The sequence below is a fragment of the Zeus faber genome, assembly GCF_960531495.2.
Source record: "Zeus faber genome assembly, chromosome: 1".
Taxonomy (NCBI): Eukaryota; Metazoa; Chordata; class Actinopteri; order Zeiformes; family Zeidae; genus Zeus; species Zeus faber.
Window position 1 is genome coordinate 36676223 of NC_137193.1, and position 24349 is coordinate 36700571.

Genomic DNA, 24349 nt, shown 5'->3' on the forward strand with positions numbered 1-24349 from the left:
TCTTGACATTCAGCTTTGTTGGAAATGCAAAATCAGGTCTGCAATTATATATATATATATTTAAAAAAAAAGAGTTACCCGAGTTAGAGTGAGAAGGGATACAGCGTTAAATCAAACGGGTTGTTGGGCATCCAGGCCACCAGGGGGCGGTGCAGTACAGTTATCACTCACAATGTGACGCTGAGGTGCGTCTTTACCGATCACGTTGGTTTGTAGCATGAGGGAGAACCAGGTTGTGGATTCATTGGTCAATGTGCTGAGTGACTGTTACGTCTGATAACCTGTTGTTATTACAAGGGTCGGGTCGGGTCGGGTCGGCTCCTCCAGCGGCAAAACATTCAGGTATTTCACCTCGTCCCCATTCCCCCACAATGGTTTCAGATCTTGGCCCCGGACCTTCAGACCCTGGCTCGGACCTTCACACCTTGGTTCCGCTCTGGATGAAAAGCCTCCAGAGCCGCTCTGTTTTCCTGCAGCTCCAAACGCGATGCTTCCCCGGGCGGGAAGAGACTTTCTGGTGCGGATCTCCTTCTACTGGAAGCCGTTCTTCTCGGGCCGGTACCTGTTGGCGACCAACACGCTGAGCGGCGGAGGGATGCTGGCCCTGGGGGATCTCCTGCAGCAGGCCCGGGAGAGGCGCAGGGTCCCCGGCAGACCGCGGGACTGGGGCCGCACAGGTGGGCTTCTGCTTGGTGTCTAACTTGACTCAACTCAACAAAAATAAATATATGGCTAAAATAAATCTGATGTTAATGACTTTTTAAAGACCTGCAGGTTGTCCTCTGGCTCTTTGGATTTATGCATATACCGGTATTTAACTAAATTAGTCAACTTCTTCTATCTCGGTCACAATTCTGAGGTTCCCGAACCCTGACATCCAAGAAAATTACTTTCTGAAGTTCGGTGGAATAAAAGTTCTTGTACGATTTATTCCAGGTCCTAATCACTTATTTTCGCATTATTTTTTTCCCATGTCATTGTTTATTATTGCTATTATTGTGTTTATTTTTGTACATGCTGCACTGTCTTTCATACAGTATGATCAAAAAGCACGTGTGGATATCCTTTCGTCACTGAACACAGACTTTTCCCTCTACTTACCGGAGAACGTTCTGCGATCCCTTTGTCCTGCCGCCACTGTGTTTACCAACTTGCCGACAGAGGAGAAAGTAAATGAGTAAACGTGCTGGTATCCTATGCAGATCTTGGACAAGATACTGTAATCCGCCTTCACTGAGCCTTTTCCCGGCAAATGTTCCCTGGGCTAGAGAATGCTCACCCTGAGGTAGCTTCCATTGTTGTTGGCAACTTCAAGGGGGCTAATATGAGGAAGGTTTTGCCCAAATATCACCAGCACATTAACTTTCCCACTCATGATGATCAGACTCTTTAGTATTTTTATTCTAAACTACGGGACAGCTACAAATCCCTGCCTTGCCCTGCTTTTGGTAAGACAGATCAGACCTCCATTCTGCTCCCCCCAACCTACAGACAATGCCTAACACAGGAAAAAACGGTTCTTCGGGCAGTTCAATGCTGGAGTGTTGAAGCCATTGCCACTATCCAGGACTGTTGTGAAACCACAGACTGGCAGATGTTCTGGTTGAAGCCAATGTGGACACATAAATGAATACACAGAATGTTTCAGTCTTCATCTCCAGATGCATCGATGATGTCCTCCCCGAAGTCCATGTCAGGTCTTTCCCCAACCAAAATCCCTGGGTTAATGGTGAGTTCTGTGCTAAGCTCAGAGCACAGTCCTCTGCCAATAGCTTTGGGAACCTGGAGGCCTTGAGGAAATCCAGATAGGACCTACGGGAGCCATCAGAGATGCAAAAAGAGTCTACAGGGAGAAGTTGGAGTCTAAGTACCACAGCTCTGACATCAAACGTATGCGGTGTGGACTGCGTTCCATCACAGACTACAAGGGGAGAATAAGTAGCGATGCCCTGCCTGCCGCCTTTCTTCGAGGCTAGCTGAGGACCAAGACGAGTGCACTCTGTCCCAAACTACTGCTGACATGAGGAGAGCTTTTATAAGAGTAAACCCTCAGAAGTCACCAGGGCCAGCTGACATCCAAGGCCGCGTCCTCAGAGCTTGTGCCGACCAGTTAGCGGAGATATTCACCTCTATATTATATATATATATAACCAGTCTGCAGTCCCCACCCACTTCACACAGACCACCTTAGTCCCCTGTACCAAAGAAACCTTCCATCACCTGCCTGAATGACTACCGCCCAGTAACACTGACCTCCATCATCTTGAAGGACTTGGAGTGGCTAGTCAGAAACCACATTGGCTCCAGCCTGCCGGACACCTTGGACCCCTATCAATTGGCATCCCGTCCCAACAGATCTACGGAGACACCATTGCCCTGACAGTACGCACTGCCCTCTCCCATCTGGATATGGGAAATACATATGTGAGGATGCTGTTTGTAGATTACAGCTCAGCGTTCAACACTATTGTGCTCGCTAAGCTTGTTCACAAGCTCAGGATCCCGGGCCTTAACACATCCCTTTGCAGACCCCAGGTGTAGACTGTCTGTAGAAAACAATAGACTGTCCCTCTATCCTTGCATGCAATATTGTATTGAACAAGAGAGAGAAGATTTGTCCAGAAATCAAGGTTTGGTTTTAAAACAATCTCAAAAAGTAAAATTTAACTCTCTGATTACTGCAGACACGTCTGGCCTGTGTTAATTATGAGGGGCCCATGAATATTTTAGACTTCTCAAATAATGTTATACTATTTACGCCGCACAATGTTTTTTGTGTACAAAAAGAGAGGATTTTTACTGATTGCAAGAAATGTGTTTTAGATGTTTACTGTAAGGTCACATCTTACAAATGGCCTCAATTAAATAACTCCACACCATTTATTTTGTATACATAAACTTTATTTCAAAGCAGTGATCTTAATCTCGTGCCCTCTCCTAACCTCCAGGGCACATGTTTGTGGTGGGCTGCTCCATGGGCCCGGCGCTACACTTCTGGTACTCCTGGCTGGACAAGGTCTACGTGGGCAAAGCCCTCAAGACAGTGGTGAAGAAAGTTTTGGTGGATCAGTTAGTTGCCTCGCCAACCCTGGGAATGTGGTATTTTGTGGGTGAGTGGATCACTGTCCAGTGTGAATGTTATCTTAGTTAAAAACGCTGTAGCATCTCTGCGCTAGTGAGGGAGATATCAGTGAAACTAGGATCCAAACTGTCATTACTGGACATTTTCTAGAGAGACTCTTCCTTCCTCTTTTGACAGGAATCCATTTCTAGCTCTGAGATCTGATGGTGGCTGAAGATGTCTGTGTGGTTTATCAGCCAAACGTCATCATCACACAGCATCATCACATAAGCCATGCGCATTATTTTCATCCTGTTCTCATGAGATCGGAAAAAGAGCCTATGTTTAATGGCGAAGAGGAGAAGATTTGATATCAATCAAAGGTCGCTTTCTTTCTGTCCTTTCTTTCCGTTACCTCTGTCATGTGACGCTCGGGTCTTGGACAATAAAAACGACATTTTTTCTGATCAAACACTCTTTATTGTTGCAGGTATGGGTCTCATGGAGGGACACACTTTATCTGAAGGCTGGCAGGAGTTTAGAGACAAGTTCTGGGAGTTCTATAAGGTAAGCAAGTTAGAGTGTATTAAACACAGTACTGCAATAGTAGTACCACAGTACTAACTTATTACTACCATCAAAGTATCACAGTATACACTTCACACACACAGTACTACAGGCAGCTTTCTAATCTGCATTGGAACCTCTTGCAGGCTGACTGGTGTGTCTGGCCGACCGCACAGATGTTCAACTTCTACTTCCTGTCGCCCAAATACCGCGTCCTATACGTCAACACCGTTACCTTAGGGTGGGACACCTACCTCTCCTACTTGAAGCACAGGGTAAGCTCGCCACACCCCACCCCACTCTAAAAAAACATACTTAAATACTTAATTTATCTGGGGAAAGCTGGAAAAATGAATATGCGGAAACAAACAGATTTTTCCGGATAATTTGCAGCCAGCCAGTTATTATCAGCAAAATAAGTTATGACAGGGTAATCGGGAAATTAAATGGGGGGGTCTTGTATTGTCTTGTCGGGATTATTTTGCAGATAGGGGGGACCTGAAACCCGGTGGTTTCCCTGCAACGGTCATTATTCAGGAATAACTGACGGCTGATAATTGAACAGAAGCCCCTCCCATTTAAATGCCAATTAATCAAGCTTTTCTGCCATTATTGAAATTCCTCCATCTTTCAGTAATACTGTATTCTTGATGTAACCTGTGATTATTAAATCATAATGTAATTTTTTTCAACAAATGTTATACCCTGGTAACATGTTTATGTGAAACTTGTTGATACAATCTGTCTGTTAGAATGTAATCTGTTGAAATATAAACTGTTCAAATATGGTCTGTGTCTTAAAATATTATCTCTGCATTAAAATACAATCCCTGTGTCAAAATGTAATCTGTGTGTTAGCTGTTAATGTTGTCTGTTTTCCAGGATGACAGGCCGCCGGCTGATCTGCTTCCACATCGCAGTACCCCAGACAACCAGCAGGGGGCAGAGCCAAGCAGCTCACTGGAGGACAAAGTTTAAGCTGCTGATGGAAGTGAAGTTGTTTGTTGTAAAGGGGAAAAAAGGATCTCCAGGTTTAGGGATATATTCTGTATTTATCTGTCTGTTTGACTTGTCTTGTTGAAGCTGCTGTCCCGCCAGTGAACACTCCTTTGACCTGGAGCTGGGGGAGGGGTTATCGTTTTTCAGTGACATGAATTTTAAGATATCAGTCTGTAAGATATTAGTCAAAATTATTTGATATCTACACTAATATATAATGGAATGTAATGACAATGATGCAACATTTTTAAGATTTTTAGATTAGAGACAAACAGGTTTAAATAATCATGCAGATGGAGTGAATAATGTACTTTATTTAAAAAATAATTTCATATTGTTTTATTTTACAGCACTGGCTTTAGACTAATAAAGACACAGTGCCAAAGAGTAGAAGTAGTGTTTGTTCTGGAAAGCTCCTAACATGGGGAACTACGTGAAGAAGTATCAGGGAAGTGTCGAATAACACGTTTTTAAATCCTTTGTCCATAAACGCTGAGAGTAAAAAGTGATGATTGTAGGTTTCAGGAGTTTGATTATTTAACTTCCGAGAAAACCTTGCTGTTCAATATGCTGACCAATTCAGAGATAGTCAAATCAGATACATAGGTTTTCTTATTTACAATTTTTTTTCTTGCATGTATAATTCTTTGTTCTTATCTTGCCTTAATAATGCCTCCATTCAGAATGCATGCTACTGCAGTATTTTGCTGTATAAACTCCTTTTTAGGAGTTTATACAGGAACTCCTTTGAGTCTTTAAAATTCCATGTGATTTTATTTCTGGGGTTGTTTGGTGTCAAAGCTGCTGAATTTGTTATAACCAGCGCAACTCAAAGTGACAAGTAGTAAATTTAGTTTTAATAATATGATTTAATGGAAGACCAAGTACTTCTTTACTTTTAGTGAAGTACAAATGTCAATGAGGTACTTTCACTTTTACTAGAGTCGTTTTGTGTCAAGGGAATTTGTACTTTTACTTTCAAGCCAAATAAAAGCAGAGTTGAATTCTCCTTCCACCACCTCATCCCCGGTAGAACCCTGTGGTAGTTCTTAGAATGGCCACAAAGGTTCAGTGTCGATCTTGAAATTATATATCTTTTCCAATCGATTCGAGTAAAAGATTTAAATTTATGTGCCAGTTGTACAACCCCCCTCCCCAACACACCCACCCACAAATATGTATTTGTAATTTTGACGTCAGATAAGAAAATTAGTCCATGTGCTGCTTTGTATCACTATAACAAAAACACTTCATTACAGAAGTAACAGGTTCCTGTCTTAATGAATCCAAACACGACTGAAAATATATTCACAGATGTGAAGTTTGACATTTAGAAATACTGTAGAACAAATCTGATCTGCTTTCCTAAACACCGTGTTTATACTTGACACTGATTTCTATTGTGTTAAAATTAATCTTAAATTCAATACTGGATATTCTTTTGAGTTTTCAAAATCCCCTTTCACCCCAGGATTCTTCAGTGGCCCCCCCAGCAGCCCTCGGGCCCATGTTGAGCCCCACAGTGCTGCCTTCTCAGGCTGAATCACCGCTCCAGAAGGTGTTGGCTGACTGGAGACTCCAGTGAGTCTGGCCCTGTCCAGACCCCCGGCCCCGGGGTCTGCGCTTTCATCAGCACTTTCAATGCGTTGATTTTTCCGCGGGGGCCAAAAAAGCCAAACTCATATTTCCTCGTCCGCCCTTCTCCGTCAGACCCCCGCGCTGCCAGACCCCCAAGCCCACCTCTGGAGGGGCCCGGCACGGGGGCCGGGCAGGCTGTGCTACAGCTGGAGGTGATTAGATGGAGGAGGGCGTGGGTATTTATAGCTTTGGGAATGTTTCTGGTGTCTCCTTACAGCCGGGGGCCAGCGGTGTGAATTGAAGGGGTGAAAGGTCACACGGGGATGCGAAATCACATCTGGAACCGAAATGTTTTGATCTGCGATACTGGATTCTATTATAACTTCATGAAGATTGGAAATGGAGAACGCTGTGTCGTTCAACCATAGATCAATAAGGACATTGAGGCTTTCATGGCAGGAGGCCACAGAGGGAATGAGGGAGCGAGGACATAAGAAGAGCTGCAGCAGAACAACGGAGGAGTGGAGTGGGACGGAGAGAATGAGGGCCGCAGTGGAGGAGGAGGAGGAGGAGGACAGAGGTCTAGTTGAGCGCTTCCTCGGATGGAGCGATAGTAACCATCTGCTCCCCAACATCGGTAAAGACGAAGGAGCTGGTGGTCCTGACCCCTTTCTCCATCCAATGGCAGGCGGTGGAGATGGTGGACTCCCACGGGTTCCTATAGTTGGACTGGACTCACTGAGGCCAACTACAGGATAAGGACGGAGCGGCTGCTCTTCCTGAGGCTCAGGTCCAATGTTCCTTCACGGCTCCTCCATCGTCTCAAGGAAACGGAAACAGCGCCTCCGGTTGAACTTTATTTCACAGAAATTGTACAAACTGTCGTTGACGTTAGTGTGTCATGACGTTGACCTTTGAACTTTCAACAAAAATTTTTTTTCACATCAGCGGAACTCAGTGTGTGTTGCAATAGTAACCATGTATTAGTAATACCTACAGTGTCCCGCATCACTTCCTCTACAGAGTCTGAGAATAGTTCCATTGGTATGAGATGTTAAAAGTTAATATTTTACCACAAAAAGTCATCACATGGGGCTTTATTGTTATTATTCTTCATAAGCTAAAATAATGTCAGAGAACAATCCATAAACAGGCACAGAGTGGGAGAAAAATTCAAACGTCATTCCACAGCGAGCAGAGAATCCACTGTTCGCTGTTGTGATGGAAAAGTAGGATTTTAATCAATTCTAGTGAAATAATGTTATTTGGCAAGTGTCCAGAAATAACCTGCACATGAACTATGTCTGCATGATGTATGTATATATTTATATATATTTATATATATATATTTATAACATTTCATTATATGTGAAAGATGGGTTTAAAAAGGAAAATGGGAGACAAGGCAGGAGTATAAGTTAAGTTTTCCTGGAAAGTAAATAAAAGCAACTTTTTTCTTGTACAAAAGTTTGTGATAAATTCTGCTAAAAGGCCTTTCAGCTCTCTTTTCAGGCCTTTTTAAATCACACGGAAATAAACCAAGAACCTCAACCTCATCACTGTCTTTATCACCACAGCTCCAGCCTTCAAACTGCATCACCTCAAGTTGGCATCAATGTTGTCAACGTCAACGTGTCAACGTGTACAGTACACAGTACTTTTTACTATGTACTGCACTGTGTAGTGTGTACCGCACCAAGTACTGTACCATGCACTGAACTGTGAACTGCACCGTGTACTGTACTGTGTACTGTACCCTGTACTGTACTGTGGCGTATACTGTACCATGTACTGTACAACTAATCACGCTTCAATTCACTTCCTGTTGCTGTTCATCCAAACAACAGTTCTACTGAGTACTGACAGTAAGTCTGTAGTACTCTAGTAGTACCCCTAGTAGCCTACGTACTTCCAAAACCTTGTGTTCCGGGTTATCCTTCGCCATGACACATCCATTCACTTTCCGCTTCTCCATCCCTCTCTATCGTGTTTCCATAGCAACAGCATTACAGTTCGTGTATTTATTATGGCACCACTTAAACATGCACAGTAATATATATTTTTACTTTAAAACCTTGAGACATGAGATAACAGGCACTTAACAGGCGACCTACAGTCAAACAGGGTGCAGCGAACAGTCCGTTAGACAGCGAGGAAACATGAGAGAAGGTTGTTGTGTTGGGGGTGGGAGTGGGGGTGGGGGCGGACCTGCAGCGCGGGGGGGGGGCAGTGGACCCTGCAGCCTCAGTGTCACAGTGTTCAGTTCAGACGGGCGGTGCCCCCTACAGGTCGTCGCTCTCCACCAGCGCACCCGGCGGCAAGGGGCTGGCCTCGGGGAAGAAGGCTGCCTTCACGTCCAGCCCGCGCTCCGTCAGCGCTGCGTAGCGACTGGTGGCGGGCCTCACCTTCCTGGGCCTGGGGGGATTTGGCTGCTGCCACTGGGCTGCAGGGTGGGGAGGGGAGGGTGGGGTACTCTGAGCTTTTACTGCAGTACAAGTACAAATACACAAAAACCCTAAAGGACTCTAGTAAAAGAAAAGTAGTTGTAGGTTAGGACAGGAGGTACTCACTGAAGAGCTGGGTCTTCAAGTTGAAGACCCAGCTCTTCAGTGAGTACCTCCTGTCCTAACCTACAACTACTTAGCACCACCTTGCAGTATTTATTGTTACACGAATGTTGTTGTTACACTAATCTCTGTCGCAATGTAGCTTGAATGTTATTCTCCCTTGTAAGTCGCTTTGGATAAAAGCGTCTGCTAAATGACTAAATGTAAATGTAAATGTAAATGTAAAAAGTACAACATTGACTTTTCTATTGAAGTAAATGTATAAGTACTTGATCCTAAATGTACTTAATGTATTAAAGGTAAAAGTACTTGTCTTATTCAGTGCCCTGACTCTGATCTGATTGGTTCAGTGGATTAGTTCCTCTTGCTTTTCAAATAATTGTAATTTTTTTTTCAAAAACGAAGGTAATGTTATTGCGTGAGAAATGTAGTAAAGTAAGAAGTACAAATATTTACTTCGATTTCTAGTAGAGTAAAGGTTGTCTCCAAACTCCAAGTAGAAGGCTCCAAAAGTTGATATATTTCAGTAAGTCTAATGATGTAAGTAAGTACGTGTGTTACTTCACGTTCACTCACTGTGCACGTCGAGCCGCGCGGTGCTGGACACGATGCCGGCTTCGTTCTTGGCGGAGACGGTGTACCAGCCGGCGTCCTCCTTCATGGCCGGCTGGATGATCATACACAGGTAGCCACAGTTGTCCTGGTGCATGCTGGGGAAAGGGCAGCACAATCGTTTTTGGAAGCAGAAACTCTTGAGCGCGGTGAGGTGAAACCGGGCGGCGTCGCGTCTGAACAGATTTGAAAAAGACTTTCCACCTGATTCTGTCCGTGTTGTGGGTGAGGGACTCGTTCTCCCGCTTCCAGAAGATCTGCGGGTACGGAACGCCGGTGACGCGGCACTCCAGACGCACCGGGTAACCCTCGGCAACGCTGGTGTTCTGCAGCTTCTCGATGTATGATGGAGCCTTGTGCATCTCTTTGGCTGTGTGACGAGAGTTGTATTGACAATCAAATGAACATGACATGACTGAACATTTTGGGACATAATCATCTAATTATCAAGTCGATCCGCTAATCAATCGATGGACTGTAACTGCAGGCGGGGTTATGTGATCGCTGTCACAATGCCCAACATCACACTTCGTGAAGGTGATACAAAGGTTTCTTTTATTTCTTGTGAAAGGGGCAGAGATGGGTACAGAAAGAAAAACACTCAGGGATTCAGAGTCAACTTTGAGGATCAGGCTGGAGCTAAAACATTGGAAACAGGAGTTTTACTTTCGGAACTTGGAACTTTCCATCTCTACAAAAGATGGAAAATAAAATTAAATACGATAAAATAGAATATAACAAAGATGTTTTTTTAATGATTATATATCTATTTAAAATATGTATTATTAGGAAATTCAATAATAAGTCAGGCAAAAAAAAAGATGGGACAGAAATAAATATGGGACAGTTTATCTTTCCCTTGATGTGTTAGCATGGCCCCCCAGGAGAGTGTGACCCTTGCCGCAGACATGCACATGAATGAATGAATTATTCATAACTGAATGAATGACTGTATGAACGAGTGAACGATTGAATGGCTGAATGGATGGATGAGTGAGTGAGTGAGTGGGTGAATGAATGAGCGACTGAATGAATGACTGAATGAATGAGTCTACCTGCCACAATGAGCTCCAGGTTGAAGGAGTTCTGTCCGGCTCTGTTGCTGGCGATGCAGGTGTAGATGCCGGCGTCTCTGCTGGACACGGGCTCGATGACCAGGGAGTGGATTCCGTTTTCCCGCACCAGCATCTTGTGGGCGGAGTCGGGGCGGATGGTCTGTCCGTTCAGTTGCCAGATCAGGTCAGGTGTGGGCAAACCGCTCACCTACAGGGGGCAGAGCGGCGTCATGAGTGGAACACCATGGTTCGCTGCTGGTTAGCGGTGGGAGCTGATCCTTCTCTCCTTCAGGGAAACGCTTTGTGCGTCTCAAATCCACCCTCGCTAGCGATGGATTTGAGTTGTGTCAATCATGATGAGTACGAAATGTGAATTCAGGTGGATTAAAGAGTGGAGCTGAAGGAGATTTCTCCGACCAAACCAGTTACCACATCGTCCATCTGGTGGAAAGTCTGTTTTTTAATCCAATATGTAGAGAAAATAAGGATTTGTTTTTGCTAATGTTTTAAATGCAACCACCAGGGTGCAGTGTGATAAGTTATTTCTCCACTCCACACTACATACATGGGGTTGTATGACACCGGAGTATCAATACTATATATTCTGCTTACCCGTATCAATAATGAAAGCATACGTTTAGTGTATGCGTTTATAACTGATACAATACATTCAAATTCCGTTTTTACTCAGCCCTATCAAAAAACAGGTTAAAATATGGATTTGGTATCACAAGAGCCACATGAAACAGCTTTAGTGACACATTTGGTTCTAATGATCCCAGTTCAACATCAGAACTGATCAGATCAGTATTGATCAGATCCCTATTGATCCGCTACCTTGCAGTCCATGCGGCAGAGTCGACCCTCCTGCACAATGAGGTCGCCGGGCGCCTGCAGGAAGTGTGGGCGGAAGTGACGCTCCTGGATGTTCTCATTCTCATCCCCACTGTCCCTGGACCTGGACCTGGGTCTGAGGGGATGAGAGAGAGAGAGAGAGGGAAGAAGAGGTTTTATTTCTCTTTATAAAGTAGTCTGTTATTTGGTTTTGGGTTCAGGATTCACAGGTCAGTTCACTTTATCACCACCACAGTGAGTAACCATGACAACAATGAGCTCACAGAAATAACCCTGTGCCCTCCTGCTACCGGGGGCGGAGCTTTTCAGGTGTGACATTGTGTATCGAGGTGTGGTGTGTGAGGATGGAATGAGAGCAAACCTATCAGCAGCAAGAAGCAGACTTACACGCAGAGCTGCTAACCGCAGAGATGATGTTAAATTTGTTTTATTTCTAATTTGAAGTGTTTCTCCTCAGTATCAGTTGGTTTGAAGCTGGTTTTCTCATTCTCAGGTGAACTCACCTGCGGATGTGTCCGGGGGCGGAGCGCTGACTCCGTCCTCTCTGGTTCACTGCCTGGACCATCATCCGGCCAGTGCAGCTAGCTCGACCCTGTGGGGAAGGGAGGGGGGGGGGGGGGGGGGAGGGTAGTGAAGGTCTAAACATGCGTCTTCCTTCCTTACTCTTTAGGCAGGAATCCATTTCTATCACTGAGTTCTGATGGTGGCTGAAGATATGTGTGTGTGTGTGTGTGTGTGTGTGTGTGTGTGTGTGTGTGTGTGTGTGTGTGTGTGTGTGTGTGTGTTTAAGCATGTGTTTATCAGCCTTATGTCATCACACGGCATCATTACATCAGGCATGTGCATAATTTTCAGCCTGTTCTTATAAGATTGGAAAAAAGGCCAATGTTGAATGTAGGGGTCTCAAACCACAGTCAGTGCCCTGGAAACACAGCAACAACAATTTTACTGAATGTTTTCTGTACGTGAAATGAATGTGATGAATATGAATATAACAGATTTTTTCCTGCTTATGTGTCTATTTTTAATGTAATCTACTTTTACATATTCTTTGAAAGTTCACTGATGTGCAGTGTAAAAAATTTAGTTTTTCCTTGGCCCCCAAGGAGGAGAAGACATGTCCAGTGGCCCTCAGGGAGTATGAGACCGCTGATTTAATGTCTGATATTCAATATTTAATACGTTAGCATCAACAACTGAGATGTGTCGTCCGACACCCTCTCTGGTCCTCCCATCCTCTCCTCCTCACCTCTGGGTTTCCTGCCATGATGGTGTAGTTCCCGTCGTCATCCAGCGAGGCGGCACTGGTGTGCAGCAAGCAGGTCCCGTCGGCATCGCGGCTGATGCGGTAGTGCTCGCTGCGCTTGGAGATCTGCTTCCCGTCCTTGAACCAGTAGACCTGCAGCGCCATGAGCAGCCAGTTCACGTTCAGTCTGATGCGGATGTTTGCATCCGAGCTACTACAGTATCTAGTACGCCTAGTTGACTTGATAGAGAGAGACTTGATGTAGACTTTTTCAAAACAAGAAAGCACTGGTAATCAGTTAAAAAAAAAAAGAGAAAAATCTTTGACTTGTCATTTTTGCCAATTCCCGCAAATGTACAGAAAAAAACCAAATGAAGCAAAATCAAACATTTTGGTCACATCGATCACAGCAAACTGCAGAATCCCAGAGAAACGGCTTTACTGTATAAAGTCACACATTTGGCTTCTCAAATCCCTAGAACGTCCTTGTTTTCTCACAGCTCGTACCTTGGGCTTGGGGCTCCCGCTGACCTTGCAGCTGAAGGTCACCGGCATCCCCTCGAACACCTTGTAGTGTCGCAGCTTGCTCTGGAAGGCGGGCGCCACGCCACGGCCACCGGCGTCCTCATCATGCTGCACGTCCTCGTCCGACTCCTCCACCGGGGAGCGCTCCAAGCGGAACTCGATCTCACTGATTAGCCGCTGCTCGAAGCTCGACACCTTGTACTCCTGACAAGAGAGGAGAGAAAGAGAGAGGGATGAAGCGCACCATATTTGGTCTGTCACGGTCCCAGCTGTGCCTCCAGTTATTTCCCTTGTGTTTCCCTTTTCCCCTGTCTGTCTGTGTGCGTCTGTGTATGTGGTGTGGGCGTGGCTTCCTCCCTTGGTACTCTCCAGCTCCCTTCCATCAACATATCAACTCAGTACAGTATAACAGTATATCTACTCAGGTTCTCCATCCGCTCATTGCCAGATCATTGTTCCAACTACTGTGGTAGTCTCTTGCTCTCGGCCACTCTGCGATAGCATAGTCAGAGTTATCCCTTGTGTTGTTAGTATTACCTGTACTCATCGTGCTTCTTGTGCTTCCAGGATCACTACCCTCCGGTCTGCCTGCCTCGCCTGCCCGCTTACCAAACCCAGAGCTTATCCTCTGCCAGCCATGCTCACTCACTCGTCCGTCTGTCCTGCTCAGCTCTGCCATCCGCCTCTTTACCTTTTGCCTTGCCTGCCATCCCCATTCCCCTTTATGCCTACAATAAACCCCTTTAAATATTACCAAATTCCATTGTCTGTGGCTGGGTCCGCCTTCACTGATCATGGCCTTCTTGTAAGTCATATTCCTCTTATTGATTTGTTATTCTGCCTGTTTGCTGCATTTTTCCTCAAGTGACAATAAAGAACTGAACTGAAATCCTGGAGTGGCATTTCAATTTCTGAACCTGGATTTTCCACCTTCGATACTAAGTACCGTGTAGTTCACAAGTACTGTACTGAGTATCACTACTCAGGTGATTTGGGATTGTATTGTTGCAGTTTGGTCGGTGCCAAGGGCAGAAAGCTGAGTCAGAGCCTTGATGTGTCGGGTCTCATTGCTCAGCCCGGACCTTCCTCCATTAACCTGTCTTCATCTCCACCCAAAGCACTGCCTTTCTCCAGCCTCCCCGTCTCTCTATCAGCGGCTGAGCTCCGCCCACCATCAATCTGTCGTCTGCCGCTCGGAGGCGCTCACGTGGGGGCATGATAATGACAGGCCTGAGACGCAGCTGCTCGTTGAGCAGCAGCTCAGTCATCGTCTGAGCTGGCGGGAAGTTCCCGTCCTTAAATATCTTTTAACCTCTTAATTTATACCTATTTAACATTCATGTTCAAGAAATTCCCGATAAAATATTGTGCTTATTTAAGTCTGAACGCCTTAAGGAATCCCAATGGATGGAACTGGATTGTTGCGGCACGTGTGATGTCCTGAAGTTGATGAATCCATCCAAAGCTTTTTCGGAATCCAACCAGCATCACAGTCCACATTTAATGCATTTCGACATCTATGTTCAAACTTGGAGCATTGTGCACTATAAAACACGAAAAACCCATTTCCCACGCTAGCTGGATGTCTTGGACGGACTTTTACCGACAGGTAAAGCAGGTGCATTACCGCGGCAACATGCTTCATGACGCTGCGCTTTGCTCAAATTCATGTTACTAATGAGATCGATCCTGATCCACCGAGAGGAGATCCAGAGTGGGAACACTGAAACACACTAATCATTATGTGTGTCTTTATATATGTATAGATCTGTATGTGTGTATGTGTGTATATGTGTGTGGGTCTTTATATGTGTGGGCATGTCTTTATGTGTGCGTAAGTGTCTTTAGATGTGTGCGTATGTGTGTATTTATGTGTTTGTTTTTCTTTCTATGTGTGTGTATGTCTCTAGATAGATTTGCGTGTTAATATATGTGTGTAACTGTGTGTGTGTGTGTGTGTGTCTGCGTATCTTTATGTGTGTGTGTGTATTGGTGTGTGTGTGTGTGTGTGTGTGTGTGTATGTAAGTGTGTGTGTCTGTATACCTGTGTGTGTTTGTGTGTTTGTGTACCTGGGTGGGCATGTGCGTGTATATTGATGTGTGCGTGTGTGTGTGTATCTGTGTATGTGTGTGTATGTGTGTGTATGTGTGTGTGTGTGTGTGCGTGTGTGTGTGTGTGTGTGTACCTGGGTGGGCGTGTCCTCCTCTACTTCCTGTGTGTTTAGTACTGTAGCAGCATTATCGGCACCAAGCAGTCGGCGAGCCATCCTCTCCTCGTAGGTCAACCTCTGGACGCACGTGAGTGTGTCAGCATACACACACACACACACACACACACACACACACACACACACACACACACACACACACACACACACACAGCCGGTATGATCAGATAAGGGGATGAGGATTAGAGGATATTTTGGGTCAGCTGATCATCGGATCATCAGATAAGTGCTTGGTCTCATTGATCAGTTTGCCGCTCATTCTATACAACAGTGATATGAAATCATCACCTTTTAAAAATAGTTGAATGTTATACTTTTTAGAATATACATTTTTGTATTTTTATCATAATTCCACACTGTAATTCAAAGTGATGAACTGCATTTGGGATTATAAAAAATGTAAGCGGGGATATGAGCTAGAAAACTATTATATAATATATATAATATACAATATAGATATATTATACTAGTTCTCCGGCTGAGGTTCTGCTGATTAAAGTGGAAATGAGAAATTATAGAATAATAATAAAATCACATTTACAACCATGGCAGGAACAAACGTGAAGGAGTTAAATTAATTTTGTTTCTCCAAATATCATGTTCCAAACCTTGTGTGGAATTAATAAAATATTAAAACAAATGAATTCATTTATTACAAAATCCTCAAAATGAAAAGTTAGAATAACGCTGAAACCCAAATGTGTCGCACTCAGATTGGTTCTGTCCAGGTGTGATATGTGCGAGGGAGTCAGTCACAAGTGTTTCGTTATCACATGTTCCTCAAACTCAAATTGTTTAGTTTTATCGATTTATTAATCGTATGAATGATGAAAAAGTGAAATTATTATGAACCCTGCACCGACCTGCTGCCCGTTGCCCACGCGCTCCTCCTTGAAGCGCAGCTTCCGCTCCAGGTCCTGGATCACCGCATCCTTGGAGCCCTGGATGTCAGAGTCGGAGGCCGCACGCGGGGCTCTGCTGAGGGATGACTTCCTGGGCAGGACCCTGTGGGACGGGACCAGGGGTGAGCCGCATGCCTCGGGTTGAACACCCCCTTCAAAACCCCTTTAAAACGCCGTTAAAAATCTTCAAAACTGCTCTGCTCACCCCAAGAAAAAACGCAGGGAAGAAACCTGGAACAAATTCAGTCTAATTGAGAATTTCAAAATTTCAATTCATTTGTGACAGTGGTGGTGTTTACGTAATTTAAGCACAAAATGGTTCCAGACAAAGTATTGATTGATTTCAGTCCCGTTTTGGTTTCAGGAAATTCTGGGACACGCCTTCTCTCAGAATGTTCTGAACCTGATTCTGTTTGTTCCACTTTGACACAAGTTTCATTCCAACATGATCGTCTGTTTTAGGAGGTTTGTCGTCATGGGGGCCGAAGGCTTATTACCCTGACCATTCTGTGTGCGTGTGTGTGTGTGTGTGTGTGTGTGTGTGTGTGTGTGTGTGTGTATGTGTGTATGTGTGTATGTGTGTGTGTGTGTGTGTGTGCGCGCGCGTGCATACGTGTGTGTGTCTGTGTTGTCAGCATGCAAGTACCATATTTAATATATTATATCAAGAGGTTCTTAAACACAAACACTGCATGGGGAGAACTTACACCGTGCCGTTGCCTTTGGGCAAACCCATGGCGTTGAGGGTGGGGCTGCAGGGGGTGGATGGGGTGGAGGGCAGAACGGAGGACAGGAAGCTGGAGGCCGGAGAGGGAGGCACGGAGGTGAAGGGGGAAGAGGTGTTGGAGCGTGGGGGGGACGCCGCGGGAGCCATGGGGACGGGTGGGGGGGGTAGCGGAGGGGGAGGAGGGGGCGGGGGAAAGTCCTGGGCGGAGCCTGACGGAGACGAGAGGCTGCCGGGGCTGAGGAATGGCGGAGGAGGTGGCGGGAAGGATGGCGAGCTGGGGGAGTCCAGGCTGCTGGCCTTGGTGAAGGGGGGCAGTGCCACCCGGCTGAAGGGCTTGTGGGAGGTGGGGGGGGAGAGTGGAGAGGACAGGCTAGAGGAGGTGGAGGACTGGCTGACGTAGCCTCCCAGGGAGCCCCCTGGGGAGCCGCCGGGGCTCTGGGCGGCGATGAACTGCTTAGGCCGGGCGTAGTTGAATGTGCTGGTCTGCATGGCGGCGCCGCTCTCCAGCTCCTGGAAGGTGGGAGGTGGGGGTAGAGGGGGAGATGGAGCGGAGACGGGCGGAGACGAAGCTTCCTGTAGGAGGGGCTGCACTTCCTGGTGCTGCGGCCAATCAACTGCTTCCTGCTGCTCCAGTAGAATCTGATCCTGGAGCTGTTTGAGCTGTGCGGCGTTCCTGCAGGAAACACAACGATCACGATCAGGGCTTGTTCAGAAAATGGATTTAAAAAATATATTTCATGTGTTTCACATCTGGAGGAACTGTAGTGCAACAGGGAAAAAAGTGGTTTTGCCATTTTTGGTTTGAGAATCAAGTTTCATTGAGTCACAACTTTTGTGAATTTGGCATTGACTTAAAAAGGTTTCTCAGGTGCTCCAGGCGGAGCTGAATCCCTCCGTTCCAACGTGGTAAGTAGCGCAACGCGGTGACGAGCTCTTCAGACGCCGCTGACGCTCACATCGCCATGACCACAGCTTCCACGCTGCTGCAGCGCGGAGATAACAGCACTATGATGGTTTCCATAATGACAGCGCTGGGAAATAAAGAGGAGCCCAGCGTCCCCACTGCCACCGGGAACTTCACAGCACATCCTTAGATGGATTAGATGTGAGCTCAGATTAAACAGAACACCCAAATGAAACTCCACTGCGTCAGACCTCGTGCAGTGAGCTCTCATTATGGTCAAATTGTGTCTCACTATCTATCTTCATTTCTTGATGTTTCAAAACCACAAACCACCCATTATATATATATATAAATATATATATATACAGTATATATATATGTTACTAAAGAATAATAAAATAAAAACGTAATAAAAACTTTAATTGAGAGAGATCCTGTGGTTCATTAGACACAACCTTATGTTTTCTTCTACTCTTTTTTTCACAACTAAACTTTATTTACTCCAAAAGCTTGTTAATAAGAACAAACAATGAAGTTTAAAGATTTAGTACTGGCAGTGTGTGTGTGTGTGTGTGTGTGTGTGTGTGTGTGTGTGTGTGTGTGTGTGGGTGTGTGTGTGTAGAATGTACATCTCAGAGGAATGTGTAGGAACCCATCCACCAGGACCAAGCTCACATTCCCCAAATCCGTTCCAGATGTTTTCCTCCACACTCACACACCCACACACACAAACACACACGCACGCACGCACAGACACAGACACACACACACACACACACACACACACACACACTCCAAGTGAACAGAATTTGGGGTTTGCTGATTCTACTAAATAGTTATTCAACTAAAAATATTGAGTTGAAAGGAAAACACATTTTATTCTATTTTTAGTATGAGTTAAGTAATTTACAGTCCATGGTGGAAAGTTACACAGTACAAGTACTTTGTTACTGTATTTGAGTACATTTTTTTACTACTTACTACTTACTTACAGTAAGTAGTTTCTGTTTTGGAGACGCACATTAGTTTAGTTTTAGCTTGTTTTAATGAGGATTTATATTTATATTTATATTTCCTTGTAAATTACCTTTTTTCTGTAAATCTGCAGAAAAAAGGTTAAAAAGTACTTTATGAAGTATTATAGACTCTGTTATATCAGGACACAAGTACTCTTACTCTTAATAATTTCAGTACATTAAAGGGCAGGTACTTACTTTTACTGAAGTAGAAATGTCTAGACTCATTACTTTTACTTTTGTGTCAGGGTCTTTCGCTGAAGTAAAAGCTGTGAGTACTTCTTCCACTGCTCTCTGGCTGGTTCTGGTTTGAAAGTTGAAACTCCGTCGTTTTCCCGTTGTCTCCCTCATGTCGTCACAATAACACCATAAAACAAAAACGCCTGTTACTTCTACACGTTATAGTTGAATGTACTCTGGTAAACCTGAGCTGTTTCTGTCCTCCTAGACTTTCTCTTGCACCAGCAAAGTTTATACAGGATACTCTGGAGTAGTTTGGATTACTCTGGAGTACTCGCAAGTTCTCTGAAATACTCTACAGTACTCTACAGTACTCTGCAGTACTCTCTTAGTACTCTCAGTATTCAGCCGCTCGGGCTCAGTGCGTCGTGTTTTTTTTCCTTTTAAGGCCTTGTGTGGTCAGAGCGACGGCAGAGGAAACACAGTTTGTTTCCTCATTCCCCCACTCCTCTCCTCCTCCTCCTCTCCTCTCCTTTCCTCTCCTTCCCTCTCCTCTCCTCTCCTCTCCTCCTTTCTCCTTTCCTTTCCTCTCCTTTCCTCTCCTCTCCTCTCCTCTCCTCCCTCCTCTCCTGTCCTCTCCTCTCCTCCTCTTCTCCTCTCCTCTCCTCTCCTCCCCTCTCTCCTCTCCCATCCTCTCCTCTCCTCCTCTTCTCCTCTCCTCTCCTCTTCCCTCCTCTCCTGTCCTCTCCTCTCCTCCTCTCCTCCTCTTCTCTCCTCTCCTCCTCTTCTCCCCTCCTCTCCTCTCCTCCTCTTCTCATCTCCTCCTCTCCTCCTCTTCTCCTGTCCTCTCCTCCTCTTCTCCTTTCCTCCTCCTCTTCTTCTCCCCTCTCCTCCTCTTCTCCTCTCCTCTCCTCTCCTCCTCCTCTCTGCTCATCCTCCTCTTCTCCTCTCCTCTCCTCTCCTCCTCCTCTCCTCTCCTCTCCTCCTCCTCTCTGCTCATCCTCCTCTTCTCCTCCTCTCCTCTCCTCTCCTCTTCTCCTGTCCTCTCCTCTCCTCCTCTTCTCCTTTCCTCCTCCTCTTCTTCTCCCCTCTCCTCTCCTGCTCTTCTCCTCTCCTCTCCTCTCCTCACCTCCTCTTCTCCTCTCCTCCTCCTCCTCTCTGCTCATCCTCCTCTTCTCCTCCTCTCCTCTCCTCCTCCTCTCCTCTCCTCTTCTCTCCTCTCCTCTCATCCTCCTCTTCTCCTCCTCTTCTCCTCCTCCTCTCCTCTCCTCTCATCCTCCTCTTCTCCTCCTCCCCTCTCCTCTCCTCCTCTCATTTACGATGTCTGTCCACGTGCCTCCTTTAAAGTTAAACATTTACCACTGTGTACAAGTCAGTTCAATTTAAATGTATCCAAAAATATGCTGGACGGTTTTTCCACCCAGTGTGTGTGTGTGTGTGTGTGTGTGTGTGTGTGTGTGTTCCAGCTGTATCACCTTCTTTCCTTAAAAGGTGTTTTTTGGTTTCTATATAAAGCAGCAGCTTCCAAACACTTTCATTCATTATAAACCCTCCAGCCCTCCGTCCCCTCCCTCCGCTCAGCCTCTCTCTACCCCTCTCTGTCTTTTTCTATCCGTCTTTCTCTATCCCTCCATCCCTCCAGCCCTTCCTCTCTCTCTCTCTCTCTCTCTCTCTCCCCCCCTCTGTCTCTATCCCCCTCTCTCTCGCCCTCTCTGTCTCTATCCCTCTCTCTAACACTATCTCTCTGCCCTCCCTCTATCTCTCTGTCTCTCTCTTACTACCCCCCCCCCCCCCTCTCTCTCAACAGACAGAGAGTCGTTAAAAGTTCTTTATGTATGTTTCTTGACAGAATTCCCTCCGTCCCAGATCAGATGCAGTGACATTTAAAGCTGTTTAACTTTCTGCTCAGCGTCACTTTAACTCAGTCGGACGGTCCGTGCTGCGCCGGCGCAACTGAACTGCTGTACGCAGTTGTGCGCAGTTGTACGCAGAGCTGTACGTGTGGCATGTTGATCAGAAAGGTCACGGTGCGTCGGGTTATGATCTGCGTCAGGTCTGATAAACACCTCCAGGTTCCCTGAGCATCCTGTCCGCTGAGGGAACGACTGCAGGATGTAAATATTACTGCGACTGTCGTGACATTTCATCAGGCGTCGCCTTCAATTCTTCTCCAAACCGGAGACTGGTTAGTAACACCAACCAGTGGTAAAAAAGCAGATTCTCACCAGCGCTACTCGCTGGCATCAGTAACCCAGAGTGAAAGTGAAACGTGGCGATCCGCTCAAACTACAGTTTAGAGTGTGACCTCACTCAGACACAAAGTTCACTGAATGAGTGAAATAATGAACTTGTGGTGCTTAAACCTGTGGAATGGATGAACTGCACCGAGGAGTTCCACAGAAAAACATTACATATCTCCAAAATACCTTCTTTAAAGTGAGAAATGTTTCATTTGAGATTTGCAGTCTCTCCTTTTTTTTCTCAGTAGCACGTCTGATCGTTTCTCTGCTTAGTGGAGTATGCCCCCCCACCCTCTCTCTTTCTGCTTGTGGTGGAGTGGGGCTTACTGTTCTCCTGTCGGCTTGCCAATGGCCCTGTGTTTTGACGCTCTGTCTGAGCCAAGCGGCGACAGGACTCTGGGCTGGAGAAAACGCAGCATATGGCCGTCCTTCAAACTGAAACTCTCCCTCTTCACCAAACATAAGGAAACGCTGCATCGTGTTCGATCCCCGCACAAAGAAAACGCAAATGTTCCATCTCTAGAAGATGGTGAATACAGGAGGGAACTTAGACTTAGACTAGAACTTCATTAGATAAAAGTTAGTTCGTCAAGTTCGTCCCAGAGCTTCCTGACTGATCTGAGTCTGAAGTCAGTCTGAAGGGGCTCAGGGCACTGTATCTAATGAAAACCAGTGAAACCAGTCTACACCAGCTCCCTTGGAAGAGTCTTTTTGAAACACATACCAGTAAAGTCAAACTCAGACGCTTTGATCAGCCAGTAAAACACCATGTTTACTCACTAGTTTGGGTGAGGGGATGAGCAGTATGCATGCTGGGAGTCGTCTGAGAGTGGCTACGAGGGACATCCCGTCATTGGAATAGAGGCGAGGAGAATAAAGAAGTATTTAATGGAATGGTCAACAGGAAGGGGGGGGGGGGGGCAGGAAGTAGTTGGGTGTAAACGACCAGTAATGAGCTTCCTTCTCTAAACAACAGGAAAGTCAGACGCGGTGGCATTTCGATCGCAGGTGGAGAACCAGATCCAGGTCCTCAGGTCGTCAAGACGGGACGCGACACAAAAAATATCTGATTTGTCAACAATTTGAGGAATTGATTATTTTTATTATTATTATTTCATTATTTTAATGACGATCACCAGAAAACTGATGAGGGAAATGTGGCGCACAAGATTGATCAAATCCTGCGTTTTTTTACATACAGACGCGATTTAATGCGATTAACTGAAGGGAAACAGTCAGTGAGGACAGCCTTGCTTTGTATGTTTGCATAACACTTGGTATCGTTCTGAACACGCCTGTTTTCGGCAACAGCCTGACCTTGTGTGTGTGTGTGTGTGTGTGTGTGCGTGTGTGCGTGTGTGTGTGTGTGTGTGCGTGCGTGTGTGCGGGTGTGTGGTGTCACACCTCCAGTACAAACACAGGCTCTGACACCTGAACACAGAACAAACATAGGGTTCAGCAGTTTATCGTTCTACATGAGCTGAAAAGTTACTAGTAATTCATTTAAGCTTATTTTCTGTTAATGAGTAAACTACGGTGACTCTGAGAGCTCAGCGCACTGCAACTTAAGAAAACACATGCAAATAGACAAAACACAAGCAAATTAAGAGAAAATCACCACAACACCTGCGCAGCATTTAGAAAACGCGCTCCAAATCCAGATGTGTCGAACAAACTGAATACCAAAATGCTTTGCAAATTCAAAAAACACAACCCCATTAAAGGAAAACACAAACGCAAAAGCCACAACATAATGGAAGTGAGCCACAACGGATGCACTGACTTAGCAATAAAATACATCCAACTACATTATTTTGTGTCTGCAATCATATATAATAATTTATACAAGTAGTAACCTGGAGCCGCAGCTATCACAGACCAATCTCTCCACATGAGACCACCGTGTTCAAATCCTCCATCTGCTTCCTCCATGCAATAAATACATAGAAAAAACAAGAAAAAAAGAAAAAAAGGAAACTTAGAAAAAAGAAAAGACTTTTAGACCAATCCACGGTTTTTATTTAAAGCATTTAAGTGCAATATTCCAGAGAAAACGGCATCAACCGGCTCCGTCATAGTGTCAGTAGTGAATAGTGAATCTTTTGGGTGAAAAGGGGGATTCAATCACTTGTGAGCGTATCACTGTGAGCGTATCACTGCGAACGAATCAGTGAATCAGTGAATCAGTGAATCAGTGATTTATTTGCAGGGATACACTCCTTCAGAGTGAGTGCGAGCAAATGTGATTCTGAATTCAGTCTTTTCAAGGCTATATATAAATTACATTTTACTAAAAAAAAGAATGCCACCACATGGCACCAAACAAAAATAATTCATCCCAAATAAGTAGGTCAGTTACACTACACCTGCAGGTTTTTTGCCAGAAAAATAACGAAGAAAAAGCCTATCCCCCCGAGGTACACTTTCACCGCAATTTATCTTTGGCTTAAAACCATCTTCCATATAACAGGGAAAACGGATCCCGACAGCTGAGAATGACACTGCCAGATACTGTTCTGCATGTGTTCAATAAAAAAGGAAGCTCACAGATCTGTCAAAGTCATACTGCTGACTTGTTTCCCCATAACAGGTAAGTCCTGTGATTTTAAGCCTGATCTCCCTAGATTTGCCCATTATAGCAGGGGAAAGGCAAGGATTTCCTTACAATTTGACTTTCGAATTAAACACTTTAGATCAAAATAACTACTGTGTGACAATAATTTCACATTTTATATTTATTTAAGACTGATAATTCGTAAAGCAGGCAAGTGTAGAGCACTGGCGTATGCATAGATGGAGACTCCAATACTCATCTCCGCTCCGCTGCACGTACTCGTTTCCTCTTAGTGTGTGTGCGCTCCACGTAGCCTGCAGCGGGCTCCTGCTGGCGCACGGATGCAGGGCTTGTTTACATTGCCACATATGGATAATTGCGATCAGACAAAAAACAAGGGCAAATTGCACTGAGCTGCAACAAACTCTATGGGAATGTTTGAGCTGTCATATCATTAGCGCAATATCTTTTTTGATCGCTGTCTGCGCTGAGACGGCACAGACAGCAGACAAATTGAAGAAAAAAAATAATCG

The 24349-nt window shown here is 45.3% G+C and overlaps 2 protein-coding genes across 4 annotated transcripts in view; one reads left to right on the forward strand and one right to left on the reverse strand.

Annotated features, from left to right (window-relative positions):
- Window positions 1-243: 243 nt before the first annotated feature.
- Window positions 244-5547, forward strand: mpv17l2 (MPV17 mitochondrial inner membrane protein like 2). The gene is made up of 6 exons (XM_080002317.1): window positions 244-342; window positions 449-677; window positions 2949-3110; window positions 3552-3628; window positions 3775-3903; window positions 4511-5547. Exons 2-6 carry the CDS (start codon window positions 488-490, stop codon window positions 4604-4606), a joined length of 654 nt encoding a protein of 217 aa, XP_079858443.1. The 5' UTR covers window positions 244-342; window positions 449-487; the 3' UTR covers window positions 4607-5547.
- Window positions 5548-7287: 1740 nt separating this feature from the next.
- Window positions 7288-24349, reverse strand: part of palld (palladin, cytoskeletal associated protein) — a 62691-nt gene continuing 45629 nt past the window's right edge. For all 3 annotated transcript variants that reach the window (XM_080012264.1, XM_080012263.1, XM_080012265.1), the window contains 11 exons: window positions 16903-17595; window positions 16157-16298; window positions 15252-15353; window positions 13048-13269; window positions 12544-12693; window positions 11798-11886; window positions 11277-11409; window positions 10440-10647; window positions 9589-9754; window positions 9349-9482; window positions 7288-8648 (listed from right to left, as the gene is read on the reverse strand). In XM_080012264.1, the coding sequence (XP_079868390.1) occupies window positions 8488-8648; window positions 9349-9482; window positions 9589-9754; window positions 10440-10647; window positions 11277-11409; window positions 11798-11886; window positions 12544-12693; window positions 13048-13269; window positions 15252-15353; window positions 16157-16298; window positions 16903-17595 (2200 nt within the window). In that variant the 3' untranslated portion in view covers window positions 7288-8487. The remainder of the gene's footprint in view (window positions 8649-9348; window positions 9483-9588; window positions 9755-10439; window positions 10648-11276; window positions 11410-11797; window positions 11887-12543; window positions 12694-13047; window positions 13270-15251; window positions 15354-16156; window positions 16299-16902; window positions 17596-24349) is intronic.

Coding starts and splice junctions, on each gene's coding strand:
- mpv17l2 (XM_080002317.1), top strand. CDS start 488: ATGCTTCCCCGGGCGGGAAGAGACTTTCTGGTGCGGATCTCCTTCTAC. Junction 678..2,948: donor GCGGGACTGGGGCCGCACAG/GTGGGCTTCTGC, acceptor CCTAACCTCCAG/GGCACATGTTTGTGGTGGGC. Junction 3,904..4,510: donor TCTCCTACTTGAAGCACAGG/GTAAGCTCGCCA, acceptor TCTGTTTTCCAG/GATGACAGGCCGCCGGCTGA.